The sequence below is a fragment of the Micropterus dolomieu genome, linkage group LG03 (assembly GCF_021292245.1).
Source record: "Micropterus dolomieu isolate WLL.071019.BEF.003 ecotype Adirondacks linkage group LG03, ASM2129224v1, whole genome shotgun sequence".
Lineage (NCBI taxonomy): Eukaryota > Metazoa > Chordata > Actinopteri > Centrarchiformes > Centrarchidae > Micropterus > Micropterus dolomieu.
Window position 1 is genome coordinate 101,003 of NC_060152.1, and position 25,697 is coordinate 126,699.

General features: G+C 40.6%; 2 protein-coding genes across 2 annotated transcripts in view; both read left to right on the forward strand.

Moving 5' to 3' along the window:
• Nucleotides 1–6,924: 6,924 nt before the first annotated feature.
• On the forward strand, nt 6,925–13,437 carry rrp15 (ribosomal RNA processing 15 homolog). The gene is made up of 5 exons (XM_046046026.1): nt 6,925–7,187; nt 8,221–8,525; nt 12,140–12,237; nt 12,317–12,506; nt 12,923–13,437. Exons 1-5 carry the CDS (start codon nt 7,148–7,150, stop codon nt 13,064–13,066), a joined length of 777 nt encoding a protein of 258 aa, XP_045901982.1. The 5' UTR covers nt 6,925–7,147; the 3' UTR covers nt 13,067–13,437.
• A 3,393-nt stretch (nt 13,438–16,830) lies between these two features.
• The window catches only part of tgfb2 (transforming growth factor, beta 2), an 89,754-nt gene continuing 80,887 nt past the window's right edge, over nt 16,831–25,697 (forward strand). The window contains exon 1 of the mRNA XM_046045806.1: nt 16,831–18,070. Within this exon, the coding sequence (XP_045901762.1) occupies nt 17,725–18,070 (346 nt within the window). The 5' untranslated portion in view covers nt 16,831–17,724. The remainder of the gene's footprint in view (nt 18,071–25,697) is intronic.

Consider the following 25,697-nt stretch of genomic DNA (forward strand, 5'->3'; position numbering starts at 1 on the left):
CACGCCCATGTGCGAAACTTGTAGAATACGAAATTTTTCACCGGTTCTGACATGTTTGCAAATTTTGGTGAGTTTTCGAGTATGTTTAGGCCATGTCATTTGGGCCTACTTTGCAGAAAAAAAAAAAAAAAAAAAAAAAAAAAAAAAAAATATAATCCGAGCAGATTCAATAGGGACCTCGCACGGTCGTGCTCGGGCCCTAATAATCCGAGCAGATTCAATAGGGACCTCGCACGGTCGTGCTCGGGCCCTAAAAATAAATAATCCGAGCAAATTCAATAGGGACCTCACACGGTCGTGCTCGGGCCCTAAAAATCCGAGCAAATTCAATAGGGACCTCACACGGTCGTGCTCGGGCCCTAAAAATATATATATAATCCGAGCAAATTCAATAGGGACCTCGCACGGTCGTGCTCGGGCCCTAATAATCCGAGCAAATTCAATAGGGACCTCACACGGTCGTGCTCGGGCCCTAACAAGCTAGCGCTAATTTGTTTACTGAACACAACTATAACCTGGCGGCGCAGAAGGTGGGTGAAGCAGACGAGACTGAGGAGATGGAAGAAGGCACAAGTACCCTGGTAAATGAACACACACCGCTGCCCAGCCCAGACCCCAAAAAAATCAAGACGAAATGTACAAAAGGACACGAGAAAGAAATTAGCAATGAAAACATTTTTGAAGCTATCCAAGCAGTACTTAGCAGATTTGACGAACAAGATAAGAACTTCGCATTTCTATGCGAAGTTCAAAACGTTTCAGACGCCAACTCACAAGCTGTAAAAGAAAACAAAGAAGAAATTGAAAAACTCAAGGGACAAATTGAGGTAATGAAAAAAGAATACTGCTTCTTGAGAGAACTGAGCCAGGAAAATGCAAGATACAAGAGAAGATGGAATCTGGAAAAATGAAGACACCAAGGAAGTTGTGGTCGGACTCCTAACCAGGGTGATTCCGGTGGCGGTGGATAAACTCAGAGAAATGGTTGACACGGTTCATCGCCTGGGAAGGAAAAATGATGCTGCAAATAACAAAATGCCAAGGCCCATCATCATCCAGTTTGCAACATGGACAGCCAGGAACGATATCTGGAGGAAATCCAAAGAAGCAAGGGTGTGCAAAGAGCTGAATATCCATTTCAGGGAGGACTTCTCCAAAGAAGATCGTGAGGCCCGTGCAAAGCTTTCTTGAAAGAGGGGTACGCAATAATTGATGGACAGCGAATTGAGCCCTGATGCATGGACATGGAGATGTGTCTTAAAGCTGAGGTAACCTGTAAATGGTCGAGATAGTCAAAAAGTATTTGGTTGTTGCTATAAAACTGTTATGTAGGACAACAAACTCATTCCTGCGCTAATTAATGTTAACTAGCGCATTCAAAGAAGAAGGTTAACCGGAGAGCAGTATAGATGTCTGTTTCATTTATATCCTTAAATGTTAGAGGTTTAAAAAATATTGTTAAACGCAAGGCCATTTTTTTATTTTGTAAAGAACAAAAGGCAAATTTAATTTTTTTGCAGGAGACTCATTCAGGAATAGCAGATGAGAAATTTTGGAAACAACAGTGGGGAGATGACATTTTTTTTTCTCATGGAACTTCTCACTCAGCAGGAGAAATGGTGCTAATGAATAGAGTTCCAGGCAAGGTAATTGAGCACAAAAGTGACACAGATGGACATTGGCTTATGGTGATAGTGGAGATATTTGATCAGAAATTGATCTTACTGAGCGTATATGGTTACAACAATAGAATCAAAAATAGAATCACTTTGGAAAGATTAGGCTTACTCATAAATGAATGGAAAACTATTTATGAAACTGAAAAAATTATATTAGGAGGTGATTTCAACATAGCACCTAAATCATGGCTAGACAGAACACCAAAAAGAGGACAACAACCTGAATTGAATGACACACTGGCTAACCTCTGTCTGACATCACTAACAGTTGATTACTGGAGGATGTCTAACCCCACCTCCCAAAAATACACATGGGTAAATCCTTCAGATTATAACCAATGTTCTAGATTAGACTACTGGCTGATTTCTCAGATAATGTGCAAAGATGTCTTAAAATGCAAAGTTTCAGCAGCACCTCTTACTGACCATTATATAATTAGTTTGACACTGCAGATATCACAGCAAACACGATTATCAGAAAATATCTGGAAATTTAACAATAACTTATTATTGGATAATAGCTTTTGTAAACAAGTTAAAATACTTTATCAAAGTGTTAATGAGCTTGATATGTCAAGTATGAATAAATGGGAATGGTTCAAATACGAAATTAAACAATTAGCAATTGAAAAAGGGAAAAAATAGCAGTAATAAGAAAATGCAAACAAAAAGAGTTGATTAGTAAAATAAATATGTTATGTAGTAATCAGAGGATAGCAGCTGAAGAAGATGCTGAACTACGTACCTTACAAACTCAGCTGGATGACATGTATTTGGAAAGAGCTAATGGTGCATTTGTACGTTCAAGAGCAAGATGGCTTGAACAGGGAGAGAAGAATACATCATACTTTTTCGGACTAGAAAAACAAAGACAAAGCAAAAAAAGAATAAATAAACTGAAGAAGAATGATATTATTATTGAAGATCCAAATCAGATACATCAAGAAATATGGAAGTTCTATAATAATCTTTACAAATCAAATTTCAAAAGAGTAGAATGTGATCTTCTTTTTGAAACAATAAAGATAAACATAAAAACACTGGATCAGGAGGATAAGGAGTATTTAGATGAAGACCTAACAATAAAAGAAATTGAAAAGGCACTAAAACAGATGAAAAATGGTAAATCCCCAGGAATTGACAGGTTAACATCAGAATTCTATAAACATTTCTGGAATGATATTAAAGAACTGCTATACAAAGCCCTTTCAGAGTGTATAAGAAAAGGTAGTTTATCTCCTACAATGAAAACAGGATTGATGACCCTTCTTCTTAAACCCAATAAGGACGTTCTGAAACTTGATAACTGGAGACCAATAACTCTTCTATGCAATGATTACAAACTGTTAGCTGTGGTGTATGCAAATTGACTTAAACAGGTTCTTGCCAAATTGGTTGATGAGTTTCAGTCAGCTTTCATCAAAGGTAGGCATATTCATAATAATGTGAGACTAATATTGGATATGCTTGACTACCAATCTCTCCTAGAATCGGACAGTCTCTTTTTATTTATTGATTTTTTTTTTAAAGCCTTTGATTCCATAGAACATGCCGTTTTATTACAAGCACTAAAAAACTTTGGATTTGGAGATAAGTTTTGTAAAATTATTGAAATGTTCTACAATGATATAATCAGTTGTATTTCTTTGAATCCAGGACTGACCCCTAGAATAAAAGTGTCTCGAGGAATAAGACAAGGGTGTCCAATATCACCAAAACTCTTCATTTTAAGTACTCAGATATTGGCCTACCTAATTGTAAATCATCCAGAATTTAAAGGGATTAAGGTTTTTGAGTAAGAATTTCGTTTAAGTCAATTTGCAGATGATACGCTATTCTTCTTAAAGGATAAGTCAATACTTGGGAAAGCTTTAAACATAATCTCTATCTTCTCCAGGGCATCAGGCTTAAATATAAATCTAAACAAATGTGAATTACTACCACTGTACCAGTGCTCAGACAAACATATATCATCCATCCCCGTTAAACATGAAGTTAAATACCTAGGCATAAACTTAATAAAAGAAAGAGAAAAAAGTAATATAAATGAAAAATTTGAAAATATGAAAAAAAAATTAAATCATTGGCTGATGAGAGATCTGTCAATTTTTGGTCAAAATCTGCTGTCCAAATCTGAGGGTATCTCAAAATTGGTTTATCCATGCCAAGCTTTATATATTTCTCCCCAAAACATCAAAAAAGCGAATTCTGTAATATATAATTTTATATGGCGAAACAAAACGCACTATATAAAAAAATCACAACTGGTCAGAGAAAATAACAAAGGAGGTCTGACAACACTAGACTTTGAATCCATGGTAGGAGTTTTTAGAATAAATTGGATCAAAGCCTTTATGTCACATACTGACTCAATTTGGTTTCATATCCCCAGAAACATATTTAAGAAAATGGGAGGGTTAGAATTTTTGCTAAAATGTGACTTTGAAGTTATTAAACTACCTGTGAAGGTGTCAGAATTCCACAAACAAGTACTATTCTACTGGAAGATGATATTTTCCCACAATTTTACTCCACATGGCTCCACCTTGTGGAACAACAGAACAATCACTATTAATAGGAAAACCTTATTTAACCCATTTTGGTAGGACAAAAATATTATTTTTGTAACAGTCCTAATGGATGACAGTGAGTAAGATGCTTCAGTTTAATACATTTAAAGACAAATTCAAAATCCCGTGCTCATATAAGAAATATAGCAAAATATGTAAAGTAATACCACTTCCTCTTGTGAACCTAATCCAAAACACGCTCTTACAATCAAACGTACAAGTAGTCTTGCCAGAATTAAAGATCAAATAAGCGATAGGAAGTGCAACAATAAAACTATTCGCAAAGCCTTCACCCATAAATTTTTTTATGATTATGCAAAAAAAGCTAATATTAAAACAATAGATAATCAACTAATAATCATAGATAAATATTTAAAATACCTGAAATGGCTGATTTCTCCAAAAATAAAAGAAATGCAATTTAAAATTATTAATGGGTATTATCCAGCCGCAGAAACATTGCGAAAAAGATTCAGATTTGAGGTTGACCTATGTTGTTTCTGTCTGGTGGAGCCAGAGACTACTGAACATCTTTTCTTTTCGTGTCAAATTACGTACATTCACGTATGCAAGTGGAAGAAGCAAAAACCTATGTTGAATTGTTTCAGGAATGAATTAAAGAAATATTTATCTTCCCTACAAGTACTGTCGGATAAACACCAGCCAATGCAAAAATTGTGTCACACTATGCTGCAATATTTAGTATTTAATTAACGATAAACAGATACATATCACCTGGATTACCTCTGTTATAGGTCTGGAGTGATAACTGGTGTTCTCAGAACTCAATGTAACTTATCTGTAGTTATATACAAGCACCAATATGTCTACTCTCAGCTAAAACTTGAGATAGTTTTTGTTTTTGTTTTCTCTGGTTGTTTATTGGAAAAGGGAAAAATCTACTATCTTTCGTAGGTGTAACAAGACTCAAAACTACAATGTATGACATAGTAAAGTTACGGTGACACGGAAGGAAGAGCTGAACAATAACTGTTGAATGAATGGAAATAATGTGCCTTGATTATAATTTCATAATTATCTATTTTTGTTTAAATTTTGTATTTTTTTTTGTGTCCTAAATTGACCTAACATGTAAATTTACTATCACTAGTATTGTTGTTATTATTTTTAGTGGAGCCTTGCTGTTCTCTTATGTTTGTTTGTATGGTTTTGAAGAATGCAAATAACTTCCTGACAAGATTTTGTACAATTGTGAATCGTAAATAAAAAAAATAAAAAAAAAGTATGGGGTTACCAGGGGAAGCCCGGAAGCAAGAGAAATATCATGGCAAATCCGCCTATTAAGAGAAAAACAAAACAGTAAACAAACAAGCATCGACACCTACGCTGATGTCAAAATGGTTGAAAGTTTTCTTAACTTAACCCCTTAACGGCTAAATTTTTTTACAATAAAAAAATTTTAAAAATAATTTTCAGTTGCTTTCATGCTGATGTTAAATTAAGTGAAGATTGTTAATTTGTCTATAGAACATAGAAAAGATATAAATTCAGGTATGTGTAGGTATGATGCAAATTAGCGACAACAGCCATAAACAAGAAACCAGGGCTTGCAAAAGGTTCCTAGGTACGTATTGAATATGCACCAACAGGCATTGGGGGAATCCATGTGCTATCTTGGCTTGCAGTCTGCAAGGAAGAGGTGTGATGCGAATTTGCGACAATCGGCGTCAAGGGGTTAAGATGCTGCATAGAACACATTAAGTCAGGGAATGCAATGACCTTATGACATACTTAGTTTATTCAACTATTTATTTTAGTTTTTGCTTGATGATGCTATTTGACCAACAATAGTGTATTGATTAATTACAAATGTATATTGACATTATACCTCTCCTCCACTCTGTAGGACAAGAGCCTGCAGGACAAAAACATAAAATAAAAAGTGTGCAACCTGTTTCAGCATCGTCAGGGTAACGTGATAAAGTGTCAAAGTGCTGTCCCGTTCCTGTTTACAGCATTTTGAGCCCTCACAGCCTCTTGCACTCTGACACGGAGTGAACTCTGGTCGATCGGTTGATGTTGAGGAAAAGTGTGTTTTTTACGAAACTGAAAGCATTTGTCATTCATTTTGTGGTCGTGTTCCTATCGAATATTTCTTTAAGAACATGACTTTATATATTTATGAAAAATAAATATTATATTCTTTTATGAAAAGATTGATATTCTTTGTAAAGAAAAGCCTATATATTTGAACCTCTTAATCTTAGCCTATATGAAAAATGTTACATTCACAAATACAACATTTCAATATAAATCACATTATACTGAAATATATAAAGACTTAGGTTAACTATTTTTCTTTAATGCCTTTGTTGCTTGTTACATAGCTTAATCCCCCTGTGTATCCCGTTGTGTCAAAGCTATTATTCTGTTGTTTAATGTGGGCTATTTTGTATTGGCTGAACATTTTTATATAAGATGAATACGATTCAATAAGACAACCTTTGTATTTTCTCATCAGACAAGAGCATTTTTATTAAACACAATATAACCTTTGGGGCACGTTGTAAACGTGTGAATAGTGACGTGACATGCAATGTTAGTGTAGTTTCGAAATAAAAAATCAGATGTTAACCAGCAAAGTCACACGGAAAGCAAATTGAAAGAAAGGTCCCCCATCGTGCAGCAAAGGGTGTTACACACCTTCAACAAGCCAGCATCGGTGCTGACTCGGCATTGGAAGGTTTAACAAACCACCACCACTCCGCCGCCATTGGTTTCGGATGGCACTCAATGTGGCGGACCCTCCGCATGAACGGGCAAACGGAGTGGAAGTAGGTAGGGAGAGTGAGGAGAAAGCAGTTTCGGAAAGGCCCAGAGACTGCGGAACCTTGGCTGTGTGATAGTTGTACTGTGGGACCGTTTTAGCGTAACTCCATGATGGCATCTCTGGTGGAAGCACGTGTGCAGTCATCTGGTGAGTTTTTGTCCACTTCTGATTAACAGACTAAAGGTGTTCGCCGCTGTTTTTTTAATCTCACAGATTTACGCTATCTAGCTAAATGACTTGACGTCATGTTACGTTAATGGCCCGTAGCTAGCTTTGCGCAAGTCCTGGTTCTGTTAAGCAGGTAACGTTACTTAATGTGTCACGTAGATTAGTATTCGATGACGTTTTTGGTACAAAAATAAATGCAGCACCGTGGAGTAAAGTATTAAGTTAGTTATAAAACTGTACTTGTCACAGGACAAAAGAAAGCTAATTGCAATAACGCCATTGCTAATGTGTCCGTTGTGGGCTCTAGCGCTAGCTGCTGCTACACAACACTAATCTAAAACTGCGGAACCATTTCCACCAGAGCTGCTTGACCTTGCTGTACACAGAACGTATTTTTCTTTGTCACTTGGAATAAACTTGCCATAAACGTAACTGGTAACAAATCCTGCAAATGTGGAGAATTACTTGCTAATGTGAGTCACATATCAGAGGTTCTTGGAGCAGGCTCAAAACCAGCGTGTGAATGACGATGACCTTTAGGAAAGTTAGCAGCAGAGAAGCAATTTCCAGCAGTGCTGACATTCTACGAGCTCAATTATTAACCCTACTTCTTAAACTACACATTCACATTATTTTAAGTATCTGTGTCTTATTTTATGTCATCTGTAGAAACAACAACTGTGAACCAGGCCAAATCTAATACATATTGGTTCATTATTCATTAAGATTCATGTCAGGACAAAATATCCAAGTGTGTAGCCTATATAGATATATAAATGAGATATTGTACTGTTTAGTGCAAAGAAAATATTAGACGTCAATAGGGTTGACGAGGTAACGGTATGACAGTCTTGGTATATAATGTTACACAACTATTATCAGTTACAGTGACCCTCAAAGGAATGAAAACAAAAAAGCTTTTTAGTTTATCATAACTCCACCATAAGTAGTGGTGAGCGCTGCTAGCCCAGCCAGCATATAATCATGTGTATTTCTTTGTGTGACGCTGGAGATGATGCAGAGCCTCAGTTGGGTGACAACGACCAGAGTGATTCTGACAGAGGGAGCAGTGACGAAAGATCAGATAATGGAGGAGAAAACGACAGAGGTGGCCATGGAGTGGGTAATGAGGAGGAGGCACAGGATGAAGATGGAGGAGAGGATGACAGTAAAAGTAACACTGGCTGGGCAGAGGCCATGGCAAAAATCTTGGGGAAGAAAACCCCTGAGAACAAAAGCAGCATCCTGGTGAAGAACAAAGAGCTGGAAAAGATAAAGGAGAAAGAAAGACAGGAGCAGCTGGAGAGACAGAAACAGGTAAGCATCGCTGACTGACAGCACTGTTGTTGTAAATGCTTGGTACCTAGTTGTTTATCACTCCACACCTTCTGAATTACCAGAAGCCACTTGGAAATTTGGCATGCAAGTGACCTACGGCAAGCTCAGGTATAAAACATAATATGTTGACCTCTACACATGCTTATCTCTCAGGTGAAAGCTCATTTCAGAGTCTAAAGGCATTATTGCAGTGTACTAACCTCAACAAGGTGGGTCTCCGACATTGACAGATTGTGCAGCGGTGTTGATGAGAGAGAGGGAGTGAGCGAGGTGTTGAGTGAACATGTGCTGTGTACAGCTCTGTATTAAATACGATTTTAAGTAGGCCTAGTTAAAAATTTTGAAAATCAGTATGTGTATGGGAAACACTAAATAGTAGATCAGCATAACATTTCTCATAATTGTAAGTAAGTCGTATCGAAGAAACTAGAATCAGTAATAATGGTCACTATTTTTAGGGTTCAGACCACAAACCCTATTGTGTTTGTGCTGGTTTATTAAGGCCCGAGCACAAAGCGTGTGAGATCCCTTTGTTTCTTTTTTCTGCAAAGTAACCTCAAGTTAACCTCAAGACCCCTACAGAGCAGCCCCCGGACAAAGTTTCACCTACATGTATGAAATTTCTGCAGTACATGTATCATGTCCAGACGTACAAAAAAGCCTCTTGGAGCCATTGCCTAAACCCAACAGGAAGTCGGACATTTTGGATGTAATGGTCATTTTTGGCAATTTAAACACTTTGTACTTTTAAAGAACTCCTCCTAGGGATCAAGTCTGACCGACTTCAGATTTGTGCTGTGCAGTCCAAACCCATTGACGATTAAAAGTTGTACAAACGGTTATTACCAGTCTACCGGTTTGCCCGTGATGAGTCGTTAGGGGAAAATGATGATTCGCCATGAAACAGGAAGTTGTGATAACTTCAGTGTACATGCTAACTGCTGGGGAATTTTAACAAATGCGAAGTCACCACACATCTACCTAACCTGGAGCAAGATGTTACAGTCCCCACTAGAATGCACAACAGACTGGACTTGTGCTATGGCAACATTCCAGATGCGTATATATCCAAACCTCGTCCTCCTATAGGTCGTTCTGACCACAAGGTTATTCTCTTGTTGCCAAAGTACAGGTCACAACTTAAAAGGGGAGCACCACTTAAAAATAATTAATGTTTGGAACGAAGAGACTTCAGAAACACTGAGAGGATGTTTCGAGTTGACTGATTGGGGCTTGTTTTTTGAGGATTGCGGGAATGATTTTAATTCACTGACTGATGTAATAACTTCTTACATCTTATTCTGTGAGGACGTGGTAACTCCAACGAAACAAATAACAATACATCCAAACAACTGAGTCACCAAGGACATGAAAATCTGTCTGGTTTTAAAAAGGAAGGCTTTTTTAGAAGGTGACACACTCTGTGTGAGGGAGCTACAGAAAGAATGTAGAAGGAAGGCTAAGATAGCAAAAATTCACTACAAGGACAAAGTAGAACAAAAATTAACCTCTGGGAATGCGAGGGTGGCATGGCAGGGGTTAAACACTATGACCTTTGCAGAGCAGTTAAACAACTTGTTCAGCAGGTTCAACAACTGTAGCATACCAGCCAGCTGGAATCCCCCCAGCCCCATCCTATTCCACCAGGCTCTCGTCATAGATGAGAAACTAGTGGCATCTGTCCTAAGTCGAGTGAACCCACAAAAAAACTTCTGGCCCTGACCGGCTCAAGGGCAGAGTGCTTAAAGATTGCTCCACCCAGCTAAGTGGAGTGTTCACCAAGCTCTTTCAGAGCCTCCTGGATTCAAGCTGGTGTGAGTCAACCAGTGGAAAGAGTCAACCATCATCCCGATTCCTAAAAAGACACATGCCAAGGACCCCACGGATTTTAGGCCAGTTGCCCTGACATCGCTACTCTGCAAAAAGAAAGAGTGGTAGGTAACTACCTCTCCAGTTTGGTGACAGGAAGACTGGACCCACTCCAGTTTGCTTATAAAGCCAAACGTGGAGTGGAGGATGCAACTCTAACTCTCTTGTTAGAGTGACCAGACAGCTAGACTCATTACACACTCACACAACGATTTTATTTATGGACTTTTCATCTGCTTTTAACACTGTACACATATATACACTTCTGCAACATCTAGTCAAGATTCAGGTTCACCCAATACTGATTTTATGGATTAAGAATTTTTTACAGGATAGACCACAACAAGTGCCTGTGAATGGTTTTAATTCTAAGAAACTGCTTTTAAATACTGGGCTCCCCCAAGGATGTGTTTTATCTCCTGCTCTTTTTTCTGTTTACACAAACAATATATCTTGTAACAAGGATGGAATGTTTCTTTTCAAGTATGCTGATGATATGGCCTTGGTAGCCCACTTGTCTGATAATAAAGCACTGTCTGATTACCACCAGACAATTAATAATCTGGTCACAACATTCAAAGAAATTTCCCTGGACCTTTAACATCGATAAAACCAAGGAGCTGTGCTGTCAGAACAGGGGCACTAAGAATACACAGCAAATGTTTCAACCCCTCAGCATCAATGGTCAGCCAGTTGAACAAGTCAATGTTTTAAAATATTTTGGGACAGAGATGGACACATCTGTCTTTTTCACAGCACGCAGAAACTGTGTATAAGAAAGCCCAGCAGTGTTTACACCTGCTGAGGAAACTTAGAGATTTTAGTGTGAGCTGCGGTCACTCATTGAATCCATACTCACTTTTAATATCACAGCCTGGTATAATGCCCTCACTCAAGAAAAAATATATATAAAAAAATCCTTCATTCCCACGGCCATTACTATTCTGAACAACCACATATAGAACATATCACAGTTTTGTATTCTGCATGTCTGTACAACTACGATGTTTCGATGCACATAATGCGAGTCGATGTATTTACGTAACCGATTATGTCGACGAATTGCCCCAACTCTAGTTACCAGGTGCTCTTAGCGTCACATAGGGGACACAGGAAGTGCCGTTGAAGTCCACGGTGCAGCATCCAAAGCGTGGCAAATTCAGAGCTGCACCGCCCAACGCTGCTTGCAGTTTAATTATCATTCCCATTCGATGGCATTTTTGGGGTACTTGGCATGCATGAAAAGTTTGTGAAATTTGGCACACATGTCCGAAGTGGTGAAAATAGCCTTCTGATGTTCATCTTGTGCACAGGTGTGCAAAAATGGCTCGATAGCACCCCCTAACAATTTTCAAAACGAAAGCCCCCACCTTTCTGTTTGGCCTACATTAACCAAATTCTCCCATGCAGCTGAGGGCTTCATTTTGTTTTCCCTTAATATTCAAATCTCAAATTGAAAGATCGAATATTGGGGTCCAGCCCTTAAAGTGTTGTCAAGAATTGTAGAATTCAGAAGGAGAATCGTCTGGCCCAGGGGCTTTATTATTCATCATACGTTTGGAAGTTTTTATAAAAGTATCTAAATTAGGGCTTGGCACGTTATCGCGTTAATGCATTAATTAATGTAAATATTGTACAAGCTGCATGGAGGAATGGATGCAGGCAGGGGGACTGCTTGATGATGGACATGCTAAGTGTGAGGATGTATTGTATGTGTCCAACAGGTTAACAAGAAGCGAGCGTGGGAGATGATGTGCAGGGAGAAGCCTGACATAGTGAACGACCGTGAGACTGAAAAAGCTCTACAGAGAATTGCTACCAGGTGCCTATACTTTTTTGTAGGAGGCTTTAATAGTCTCAGAAACAAGTGTCATCCCTGATTATGTGTACTTTCTGCTCAGAGGGGTGGTGCAGCTGTTCAACGCTGTGAGGAAACACCAGAAGACAATCGATGCCAAGGTGAAGGAAGTTGGTGGCTCAGAGAGGAAAAAGGCCAAGTTTCTGTCGGGTGTCTCTAAGAAAGACTTCATTGATGTGCTGAGAAGGACAGAGGGAGGCAGGGGAGTCTGCGGCAACACTGAAAAGGATGCTGTAAGTTGAATGACCTCTTCTCTTCTGTTTTATTCTGTTTTAGTGAGGTGGATCCCAAAAATTGAATCAAGGCTTCATGACGATAACAGAAGGATCAGATGCTCCGTTATGGACCTGTGCTGCTGCTTCTCACTGCCTTATTGCTCTTTAACTCATGCATGTGCCTTCAGTTGTCTTGTACACCAAACCAGTGAGAGAAAAAACACATTTGCTGTTTTATTTTGCAGAACTTCAAACAGAATCAATACTTGACCTTTTCATGACTCTAACAAAATGTGATTTCACAGAGTGCACTTATGGTTTCACTGTTGCTTCAAGAAAGCATTTATAAGACTCAGAACTAGACACACTCACTGAACCTCATGCGCAGAAGTTAGTGTGTAGAAGTGTAACTTTGTGTGTGTGTGCGCACGCAGACTGCTGCAGCAGAGGAGAAGCCCGCCTGGAGCGTCCTCAGAGACGATTTCATGATGGGAGCCACCATGAAAGACTGGGACAAAGACAGTGACCGAGAGGAGGCTGATACACACTTAGCGGAGGGGGGGGGGCATTCAGAGTGACACCAGGGACAGTCTGCGGAATAGAACTGCACCAGGAAATGAACACATGGGAAAGTAATTAACCAGATGAAGTGTGTGGACTGCATAAGGAGAATTAATCTGGAAATTGTCCTTTACTGATTGTTCACACAAGGAAACCTAGTATGTCACATTCTGATGTGTTGCTGAATAAACAAGGGAAAGGCTGTAAAACATGCTGTGAAGAATTAACCTGTGAAATAAGCTGTAACAGATATTGAGGAAGCCCGTGCTGCTGCTCACTCCTTCCTTCCATCATGGAATCAGCATTCATTTGCTGACTTTTCTATAAATAGGAATCTTTGGTAACACACTATGTGAATAAACAGCCAGTTCATGGATTGCCTTCACTACTCCAGTGTTTCCAATTCATGATTTATTTGTGGTAGCCCGCCACAATAGACGCTTAACCGCCTCATACTGTTTATTTTTTTTGTTTTTTTTACTATTACAAAAAATGGGTAGAATCGCCTAGATTCACTCAGCGCATCATGTTGCTCGCTTGGTTTCTCACAAACAAGTCTGTTAATAACCCCTCCTCTTTGTGCACAATGTCATTCAAACATGATCTTGTGCTGGAGGAAGGATTGTTAAAATCATGAACACCGCTGCACAAATTCCTCAAAGACTTACGCATTTAAGTTAACTTTGATAAGTTAGTCTTTCCAGTCTTAACACAGTGCTATCAATCTCCAAAACATACTTTCAGATAAGTTATTAGCAAGCATGAAACGGGGGCTATGTTAATGTTGTTAGCACGCCGCACATACAGGGGTGTGAAAGTGGTCGCCCCCTTCCTGATTTTTTTGTATGTTACACTGAAATGTTTCTGACAAGCAAATTGAAATATAAGATAAAAGTACAAAATGCAGTATTTATTATTTATGGGAGAAAAAAATCCAAACGTACATGGCCCTGTGTGAAAAAGTGATTGCAATAAATGGCAATGAGTCTTCCAGCGGTGTGGAGGGATTTTGGCCCACTCATCTTTGCAGAATTGTTCATATTATTCAGCCACATTGGAACCTTAACCGCTTTAAGGTCATGCCACAACATCTCAATCGGATTCAGGTCAGGACTAGAACTAGGCCACTCCAAAGTCTTCATTTTGTTTTTCTTACACCATTCAGAGGTGGACTTGATAGTATGTTTTGGATCATTGTCCTGTTGCAGAACCCAAGTGCGCTTCAGATTGAAGTCTTAAACGGATGGCTGGACATTCTCCTTCAGGAGTTTTTGGTAGACAGACAGCAAGTCTTCCAGGTCCCGAAGCAGCAAAACAGCCCCAGTCCCCCACACCACTACCACCACCATATTTTACAGTTGGTATGATGTTCCTTTTACACCAGATGTAACTGTACACACACCTTCCAAAAAGTTCAACTTGTCTCGTCAGTCCACAGAGTATTTTCCCAAAAGTCTGAGGGATCATCCAGATGTTTTCTGGCAAAATTGAGATGAACCTTTATGTTCTTTTTGCTCAGCAGTGGTTTCCGTCTTGGAGCTCTGCCATGCAGGCCATTTTAGCCCAGTCTCTTTCTTATGGTGGAGTCATGAACACTGACCTTAACTGAGGCAAGTGTATGTTGTGGGTTTTTTGTAACCTCTTTAATGAATCGTCGCTGCGCTCTTTTGGTCAGCTGGCCACTCCATGTTTTCGCCATTTGTGGATAATGGCTCTCCCTGTGATTCATTGGAGTCCCAAAGCTTTAGAAATGGTTTTATAACCTTTTCCAGACTGATAAATATCTATTTCTCACCCAGGCCAGTTACCCAGACCTGGGTGTGGCTAGAGAAATTGAACTCTGCTTTCCAAAGATGTGATAAACCACAGTTGATTTATGTTTTAACGGGGGGGGGGCAATCACTTTTTCACACCTCTGTAGCGGCAAGTCAACATCTACAGGCTCACTGTCATTCTGTGGAAAACACTGTACTCTGGGGTCTTTCTGTAGACTGGACTTGTCTGGTCACTGAATGTCTTAACCTCTCAGCATGGTCTGTCTCACAGTGTAGTGTTAGGTGGGGATCTCTTCATGGTCTCTGTAGAGAGGAGGAAGAATTACAGCAACCGGTAAATCTTTGAATGAACATAGGTAGGTGTGTGTGTGTGTGTGTGTGTGTGTGTGTGTGTTAACACTGACTTGGAAAAAATACAAGCCTGTCCTTTTAAAGCAGTGGTTCCCAACCTTTGGGACCTCCACAAGAGTCTAGGTGCGGCTCGAGGTTTTTACCTGCTAAAGGGAGTTTCCTCGCCACTGTGGCAAAATGCTTGCTTATGATGGGAATTGTTGGGCCTCTGTAAACATTACAAAGAGACCTGCTCTATGAAAAGTACAGTGAGTAAACATTGGTGCTGTATAAATAAAAAATGTTTTCTTATGAAAACACAAATTATTTAATATTTTTTTATCTTTATCCCTCTAACAATTAACGTTCAGTGAGCAGAGCTGAATTGTTGTTTTGACAGTTTTAGAAAATTGTTCCTGTCACAGTACTTAACATTTCAAAAGTATATTTATAGAATTAGACACCTAACATAATTTGTAATGGAAGGTTTGAACATCTACACGAGATAAAGATATCTTGTGAGTTCATCCAGCTTGTGTGCAGAGCTTTGCTCCAAACTTAAAATCCCAGTCCTGTGTGTTCCTTCTGTCTGCTGCTACAGCACTTTTCTTGTGTGGAACAGGTGGTGGTGGGGGGCACATCTGTCTGTGTGTCCTGATTTAGTGACACCATCTGGTTTGCAGCAGCCTCTGGATGCAGAGGCAGAGAGCAGCTGTCAGGCCTGATGGATGGCTGGCTTTGGTGGAGCAGAGCGCAGAGGGCCGGCACTAGGATTTGGCAAATAATGAAAAAAAGGGATTTTTTGAGGGGTGTGACCATAAATCAAGTGGGCACACAGCAGGTTCAGAGTGTGTGGGACTACACAGAGGAGACAAGGGATGAGTAGGACGTAGTGTTCAGTAATCACCAGGATCAGATGAAGGGAGGAAACACCCTGATCCAAGGACTTTGCTAATTCGCCATTGTGTCGCTTGTCGTGGACTTCCTGGCCCCAACCCACATAGTCCAGCTAAATCCTGTTTCAGACACTCTTCCACACCAATCTCATCAGATCAGTCTGGGTGGTCTGATTCTGCTACATACAGCCAATCAGCATTCAACCTGATGCTTAAGATCTTGTCAGTGTTGGAACCTTAATGAAGGGCCTCATTACCTGAAATCTCTCAATGGCACCACATCAAAACATGATGGTGTCATTTTGTTTGCATTCAGATCCACCCAGGAGTGTTTGTTAGCACTTTGAGCTCAGCAACCGGAACAATGGAAAGAAAGAGGGACAACATAGGCTCATTAGAGATTAGCCTATATTTTTTGGAGGAGGACCCCAAAATGTTATTTGGATTATTAAAGTGCAGCCCACTCTCTTCCTTCAGCTTTATCAAACAGTATTTATATGGTCTTTATATGATCCCTTCATTAGTATGCTGTGTTGAATGTTGTCCTTTATTGTAATGGCAAGAAAGTGAACTCAGTAAAACAGGCTTCAACTTATGTAGAACACACGTTTTCTGTGACTTCATGGAGCACACAGATGATATATGCAAATACATAAAATAACTTTAAAATAAATTAAACTAATTACTGGATGGTGAGGTAGTTACTGTGTACATGACCGGCTTTAGGACCCCGCGTCCCAGCGCACTATGGGCCAATGGGCCGTTACCCGTGGCAGCGATGTCCCAGTGGGCACAGGGAGCGCTCCTATTTACAAGAAATTGTCTCGCAGCGTGGAATTGAAGGGGTCCCCTTCTTCGACAGCCAGGACCTCATTATGAAGCGGGCGGACGTTGTTACCTCAGTCCCTTAGAAATCTACTGCAAGCGGGTCCGCTTGGCACGCGCAAAATACCAGCCATTCCCTAACTGTGGGCTATGAAGACTCGTAAAATGCTCTGCAGTCGCATCGAAGGCAAACTACGAGCTGTGTTCTGAAGTACTTTTGAAGGAATAGCCTAAATTATCATCGTGTAATCAGACTTTGTATGGAGTTTTGATTTCAGCCAAACTTGAAAACGTTCGCAACTTCGGTCCCTGCTGAACGCCAGGACCGCAGTTGGCTTCTGATGTTTTTTTAAACACCTTTGCGATCTGTCTGGATAATTAAAGGCACAGCAGAGCACTGTCGGAGCACGGGCCAGTGTCGGGTGAAGTGCTGCTGGAGAGCTCTCGGGATACTCGCACGATGATCCCTCTCCTGTTTTCCTAAAAAGATTTCAGATCCGTTTGATGGCCGCACGTCCACCTCCGGCAACACTTCGGCTGCACCTTTATGCATTCTCGCTGTGCCTTCCGTCTGCAGAGAGGAGATCCGAGGATCCCTTCTGACCGAATAACGGGTTTCTTTTTGTGTCGAGACAGTTGAATGGATTTTCAGGCACACTTTGCTGAAACTGGGGAATTTGAACCATACGATATTCAGTTAACTGTTCGGGGCCACTTGGCCCGTGTGCGTAAATGTTCTTCACTTCGACTGCTGCACAAAAAATGCGTCTGCCTGGCGATATTTAAATCGCCTCGGAGAGTATTTTCCTGAATCTGTTAGTTAGAATTTGGAAGACGCCGGAGGAGAAGATGAACCTGTGTGTCGTCCGTGTTCTCCTCACTTTGGATTTAGCCACCGTGGCCCTCAGTTTGTCCACATGCAGTACGTTGGACATGGAGCAGTTCAAAAAGAAGCGCATCGAGGCCATCCGAGGGCAGATCCTGAGCAAGCTGAAGCTCACCAGTCCCCCGGAGGACTTTCCCGATTCCGAGGAGGTGTCCCGTGAGATTGTCGCCATTTACAACAGCACCAGGGACCTGCTGCAGGAGAAGGCGAACGAACGGGCGGCGACGTGCGAGCGGCAGCGCTCCGAGGAGGAGTATTACGCCAAGGAGGTGCACAAGGTCGACATGCAGCCCTTCTTCCCGTCAGAGAGTAAGTGTGTGTGTCTGTGTGTGTGTGTGTGTGTGTGTGTGTGCGCGCGCGCGCCTTCCTCAAGCGTGTGTTTCTCCCATGATGCCCCACAAGTTAATTGAGTGTGAAGCTCAAATAGTGGTTGTACGTGGTGACGTGTGTTTGGGATTGTCTTGGAAAACCAGCCCCGTCATGCCCTGCTGGAGGAGCGCAGTGGAAACGGACAGAGGATGAGTCCGAGCTGAGCTCCTGTGTGCAGAGTGCAGGGTCATCAGCACAGACAGTCAGAGCTGGGGAGTGTAGAGGCAGCCTTATTACCCTGACCATGGCTGGATCCCCCACTCCACCACCAAGAGCACCATTGTGGCCCTGTGGTTTCTGGGTGTCAATCACTTTGTTAACACCCTGACTATTCAGCAGTAGACTACAAACCGACTTCTGGGTAAATCTCACACAACAGGGTTTAAAGCACCATCGCAGAGCAAAATGGGATTAGAACAGGAGCACACAGTGTTACAGCCAGAATGATCCATTTCATTGGTCATTTAATGTGAAAGCAGCTGCTGATCACAGCTTTAAAAGCAGGAGGGAGTGAACTCAACACTGTCTTAGATCTAAATGAAGTATTAGTACAGAAGGCTGGTGTCATGACAGGGATGGCTGGTTGTTAATGTACTGAGTATTGTGAGACCACAGTGATCAGATTTGTTCTTTCATTCTATTTAAAGGGGCATTAGGAAGTTTTCAGCGGCCTCTAGCGGTACAGTTTTAAGATCACAATCAGGTGTGTGCTCATAGGTGTGCTCGCTTGAACTCATGAGTGAGCATTATCCAAAACACAACCGCTTTCATACAGAAATGTACAATAAAGAAAGGCAGAAACACCAGCATGCCAGTGTTCTGACGATATCTGCTGCCTTGTCGAAAAATGCTGAATTTAGCACAAATGGATAGCAGAGTCTATCAAGTCGCTCTCCTCTATCAAAAAATGCCACCTTATGTGTTCCCATTTCCAATTCCATAAAGTTATAACTCTCACAGTATTATGACATCTTCTGTTTTTTAAAATTATATTATAACATCATTTCAGGGGTAGCGGGGTCGCTCTGCGCTTCTCATGTGAACATACACTGTGGCTGGCAGTGTATGAATGTGTGTGAATGTTAGTTTCTGTTTGAGCACTTAGGCTCAGTGAATGAATGTGTGTGAATGGTGAATGCAGATGTAGTGTAAAAGCGCTTTTGAGTGGTCGAAAAGAAAGGCGCTATACAAATACAGAGCATTCGCGTAAAAGTAAATGAATATAAAAATATATTCTTTTAAGAAAAGATTGATTCATTGTAAAGAAAAGCCTACTTATTTGAACCTGTTTATGTCTGCCTATATGAAAAATATTACATTCACAAATACAACATTTCCATATAAATCATACATTATATTGAAGCATTATATAGTCTGAAGAATTTAAAACAGTTAAAATGTAGAAAGACTTAGGCTAACTACTTTTCTTTTTTACCTTTATTGCTTGTTATGTGATCCCCCTGTGTATCTAGTTGTGCCATGTTCTATTATTCTGTTGTTTAATGTAGGCTCTTTTGTTTTGGCTGAAGATTTTCGTATAACATGAATACGATTCAATAAAGACAACTTTGTATTGTCTATCAGACAAGAGCATTTTTTTATTAAACAAAATATAACCTTTGGCCAACGTTGTTAACCTGTGAATGTTGATATGAACTGTTAGTGTAGTTTCGGAATTTAAAAATCCTACATGTTAACCAGCGAAGTCACACGGAACTCGCATTTGAAAGAAAGGTCCCCATTGTGCAGCAAAGAGTGTTTACACACCTTAAGCAAGCAGCATCGGTGCTGACTCTGCATTGGAGGGTTCAACAACCCACTACCACTCCACCCTCACTGGTTTCGGATGGCACTCAGTGTGGCGGACCCTCCGCATGAAAGCAAACGGAGTGGCAGTAGATAGGAAGAGGGAGGAGCAAGCAGTTTCGGAAAGGCCCCTGTAGTCTCAGAGAGGCTCGGGAGCGTGCACACGGCTACTTCCGACCCGGTGTCCTCACATTAAAAGCAGAATAGTGGCTGAAGCAAGCAACAGAGAAAACAGGTGTGTGCTTCATTTCTAAGTGAGGTTAGAGGGTTCAGCATCATACAATCACTCAAACCCACAGAATCTCACTTTACCCAACTCTTCTTCCAGAGGATTTCTTTCTCTTCAGTTCTCTATTCTGTCTGCAGAGTCTTGTCCTGTGTAGGCACTCACCCTCTTTCAGTCCTTTTCCCACCCGTTTCAGCATTGGCCAGATCTTCCTTAACCTGTTAAGACACCTCATGACCCATTTGTCCTCGTCAACAGTGCCTAACTTAGATTGTCTGACTGTCTGCTATCTTTGTGTCGAATGTTTGGCTTTCCTGGAATGTATATTCAGCATTACGTGATGTGATCTACAATGTTATTTGGATTTGTATGTATGTGGAAATGTATGATTTTTATGTGTTATGTAAGATTAATTTCCTGAAAATGTAATCTCAAAATGTATTAAGTCCCGACTGATAAAATAACATTTTACCAATAATGTAAAACCTTTCTGGATGGTCGTAAATGACGATGTAATCATTTTGACAGTGAAAATGTTTGCTTTTCTGTCAAAAAGGTAAAGTGTGAAAGTATTTAAGCTTGGGAGGTTCTCTGTGATGCTGATTCCCAGGAGCTCCACCTCAGCTCCACTGGTGTGTGTCTTTATCTCCTTCCTAAAATCAATGATCAGCTCCTTAGTTTTGCTGACGTTGAGCAGTAGGTTGTTCTCTGAGAACCATTCTGCAAGATTATGAGTTTCCTCCTGATATGAATTCTCATCGTTGTTTGCAATCTGGCCGATGGTGGTGACAACAGAGTTCTGTCCTTGTCGGGAGATGCAGTCGTGATTGTACAGCGTGAACAGGAGGAGGCTGAGCACACAGCGCTGGGGGGGGGGGGTCTTGTGTTGAGTTGGTGTTGAACTGACTGGGGTCTGTTTGTGAGGAAATCCAGTATCCAGTTGCAGAGTGTGGTATTTAAACCCAGAGTGCTGAGTTTGCTGATCTGAGCTGAAATCCACAAACAGCATTCTGATATAGGTGTTGTTTTTCTCAAGGTATGTGAGGGCTGAGTGGAGGGCAGTGGAGATGGCATCCTCTGTGGATCTGTTGGTTCTGAAAGCAAACTGGTCAGGGTCCAGGCTGGCTGGGATGTTGCACTTCATCAGAATGGGGGTGAGAGCCACAGGGAGGTAGTCATTCAGACTAGACACTGCAGACTTTTTAGGTACAGGAACGATGGTGGCTGAACCCTTCCCTTGAGACAGTGAGATGTTGAAAATGTCAGTAATAACATCAACTAGCTGGTTGGCTCAGGACTTTAGTTATCATGTTAATTATGACGGGGATCTGATCACAGATTTTTTAGTTTAGATTAACTCTGGTGATTTATTTCCTGATGAGGGAATAACACAGTAAGGTATTACATAATCTCACTAAAATGTTATTATAATAACATGACATTTTATTAGGGCCTGACCATGAAACATCCGAGGTTCCTATTGAAACTGAAGGGATTTTTTCTTTCTTTCTGCAAAGTAATCTCAATTTTTGGGGCCTAAACATACTTGAAAACTCACAAAACTTTGCACATAATTCAGGAGTGGCAAATTTTTTTGTATTTTATGGGTTTCGCACATGGGCGTGGCAAAATGGGTCGCTAGCACCCCCTACAGAGCAGCCCCCACACAAAGTTTGACCTACACATATGAAATGTTTGTGGTACGTGTATCATGTCCAGACCATAGACTGTATATAAGAAATGGACATAGTCGTCGTGACGTCACCCGTTAGTTTGTGGACTGCTGTTTTGAAGTCTCGTGTTTGGCTGATATGCCATGTTTTTGCAACCAGGAAGTGCCCGGAAGTGATGATACGGCGGAGCTAACGGCTGTGTGCGGAGCTAGCTAGCTTGCTTAGCTAGGTGCAACTGTAACTCACATTAACTGTCATTTTAACTGGGCTGATAACTATGTCTTGCGAACAACAGTCTTAAAACTAAATGTACTTACCAGAGAAAGTGAACAGCCAACTCCTAATAAGCTTTTTAAATGGCGCTGGTTAAATTTACACTGTGCCGAGGGTACGAGTCAGCTCTAGCCTGATTGACAAGTCGCTGGTAATAGATAATCCCGCCCCGAAACATATTCTACTTTGTGGTCTATTTTAAAATAAATTGGACCATAATTTACTAAATGAACATCATTTTTGCATTGAAGAAGACATCAAACTAGTGACTGAGACCATAAACTCATCAGGAAAGTACTACTGGGGTAATTATTCAGCTGAGAAGTGGGGTCATTTTCCCATTATTTCTAATGTAGCAGGACTTCTTCTTTTTTCCTTTTTCAATAGAATGCAGGTTTCAGTGACTTGCGCAATCGTTGCATATTGTAGACCGGAAGCTTCCCGCTTGGTCCAGACGTACAAAAAAGCCTCTCGGAGCCATGGCCTAAACTAAACAGGAAGTCGGCCATTTTGGATTAAATCGTCATGTTTGATGATTTACACACTCCATACGTTAAAGAACTCCTCCTAGGGAATTAGTCCGATCGACATCAAATTTTCGCTGTGCAGTCTAGACCTATTGACAATGAAAAGTTGTACGTTTATTACCAGTCGATCACTTTGCTAGTGGCGTGCTGTCAAAAATTGATGATTTGCCATGAAACAGTAAGTTCTTATAGCTTCAGTATACATGCTCACATCTGTACCAAATTTTATATCTATAATAAGAGTCGTGCCCTGAACACACACACATGTCAATATTCACTCAGTCATAGTGCCACCTGCTGGCAACAGGAAATGACACGTTTACTCTGTAATGTACTACTCCGAGCAGGTTGGACATATGAACTTTAAAACTGTCCTAGAAAATACCGTACATGTATCATGTCCAGACGTACCAAAAAGCCTCTTGGAGCGATGCCCTAAACCCAACAGGAAGTCAACCATTTTGAATTTTATGGTAATTTTTGGATGACTTACATACTCCATACAAACTCCTTAGAGAATTAGTTTGATCGACTTCAGATTTTCACTGTCTAGTCTAATCCCACCTACTACTAAAAGTTGTACAAACGGTGATTTTTTGTGAACATTGTGGCTAGTTTCGTGGCATCAAAAACAGATGATTCGCCATGAAAGAGGAAGTTGTTGTAACTTCAGTGTACACACATCTGCTCACATCTGCACCAAACTTTACGTGCTTGATAACACCCCCAACACATCTACTTGCCAATATTCAGTTAGAATCATAGCGCCAAGTGCTATGTAGCACCACAAAGCGGACAGAGGAAGTGATGATTAATACCTTTGTGCAAAGTCCGAAGAACGTGGCAAATTCACAACCGCACCGAGAGCTACGGAATCTGCAAACGCAGCCGTCTCACACCTCGACAGGCTACACTTGCGAGGGCCCGTCCAACACTGCTAGCAGCTTTAATTACATTATTGGGTTTTATTATATTTTTAAACAAGTTAAGTGCAATTATCTTACATTTTCAGTAAATGATTACATGATTAGGTGTCTTTAGATAGTATCATCAATGATGCCCAGCCTAAATGAATTTACAGCATTGTGATTAAAATGCATGCACCTCAAAGGACGGTAATGGGAAAACAGTGTATGTGTATGAGGTGTGTTAAACTGCTAATATCAGTTGATTCATATATGAATTTGAAACAACACACAGTTTGCAGAGGAAGCCATGTTTGTGTAATAATCCTTCAAGTAGAGGGCGTGCCTTCAGTTTTCTCCCGACCTTTGACCTCCCACGTGGGGAAGATGAATTTTGACTTCAGCAGATCAAAGACACACCAAGATAAAGTAAGGCTGCTCCGAACGATCAGTCACCGATTGTAATCGCCGATAATGGCTTTAATTAGTTTAATCAGTGGTCTCTAAAAAGGCTGATCAGAAAAGCCGATCAGATGATGCAATATTCGCGGGACAAATTTTCTGAGCAGTTTTCAAAGCTAGCCAGCACCAAAGTCCTTTTCAGACAGGAAGCGATTGATGCGGCCAGTTAATCATTTACAATGAGAGTTGAGCCGCAATCAGACAAGAGGAGCAACATGTGAAACTGTCGCGGCCCTGCTCATCTCACACACACACACGCCGCCTGCCTGAGTTTAATTGTCTTGACCCACAGCGCATCATGCAGAGAAAGAGACTGATCCTTCAGTGTGTTTCCTGATGCAAAGAGAGGTGCCACTCAATCAGCTGACTGCCTCTCTCTCTCTGTTTTTGTTTTAAACCTTTTGAAATGTTTCCGCCTCCATCCAGATTACGTTGTAGCAGTGTGGATGTAGCCTCACATTACCCCACTCCTCTCTGTACTCCTCTCATGTCAACCCTCCCGTTCTCACCCGGTATCCTCCCGTTTAAATGTTTCCCTGTAAATCTCCCGTATATTTAACCTTTATAAAATCAAATGAAAACCTGCTGGCTGTATTTAAAGTGTTTTCTTCTCTCTCCTCTGGTAAAGCCGGTGGCAGTATGTAAAAGATGTAGACTGTGCTTCTTGCACAAGGGATTTAATAAATGAAAACAACCCACTGAAAAAATATTAAGCCTATAGCCTGTAAACTATATGAAATTATAATGAATGTAGTAACTATAAGTAATATTAACAATATACTAACGGTATAATGTGAAATTAACATGTATATTTATTTATTTAAATGTCCCTTATTTTCAAATCTCAGTGATGACAGTTGACTCCTCTGTAGCCCACTCTCCCTCTCTCTGCTCCTCTCTCTAAAGCCCACAGAACCCGCCTGAGCTTTCCAGAACAAAAAGCGGCTACTTCAGAGACTCAGGATGCCTGTGCTCCTTTATCTCCTAAATATTTTGGCTACAGCCTTTTTTGTTGCAGTTTTTATAGTATGCTGTTTGTTTTGTTTTTGTTGTTTATTCCACAGGAAAGCTATATTTGTTAAGCTACAAGATGTTAGCAGAAACCAGGCAAATAAAATAAACAGTTGTCATTTCATGATACTTTACCATCTTAATACATTGATTTTAGGACTAATTAAATAAATACACTGAATAATGCTACATGATAAATAAAAGGCTTCAAATAGATCTAGTGATTGGTGATCAGTATCGGTTGATACTGCTTTCAGCAATCAGTGATCGGCCCAAAAAAAAGAATGAGCTTGACTTTTTTAATGCCCCAAGGTGTATTTTGCATTAAATGTTATGCTTGGCCCTGCCTCTTGTGTAAATACAGTAAATATGAATATATCAGGCCTGATGCCAAATGCAGGAAAGCATTTACGTGGTATAAATAATACTGAGTCAACACTCTGGGAGGAAAGAGGCCAGAACTGATTCCCATTCATGTAAACTGGTGACACTGGCTAGGTCCTCACATCAGGATACAGATGTTTACAGAAGAGAGATCAGGCAGTTAACCCTTCAGCTTTATTTATTAAGTCTCTTTCATGTTATGTGTGAGAGTGAGTTGCTGTGAATGTGAATATCACACACACACACACACACACACACACACACACACACACACACACACACACACACACACACACACAC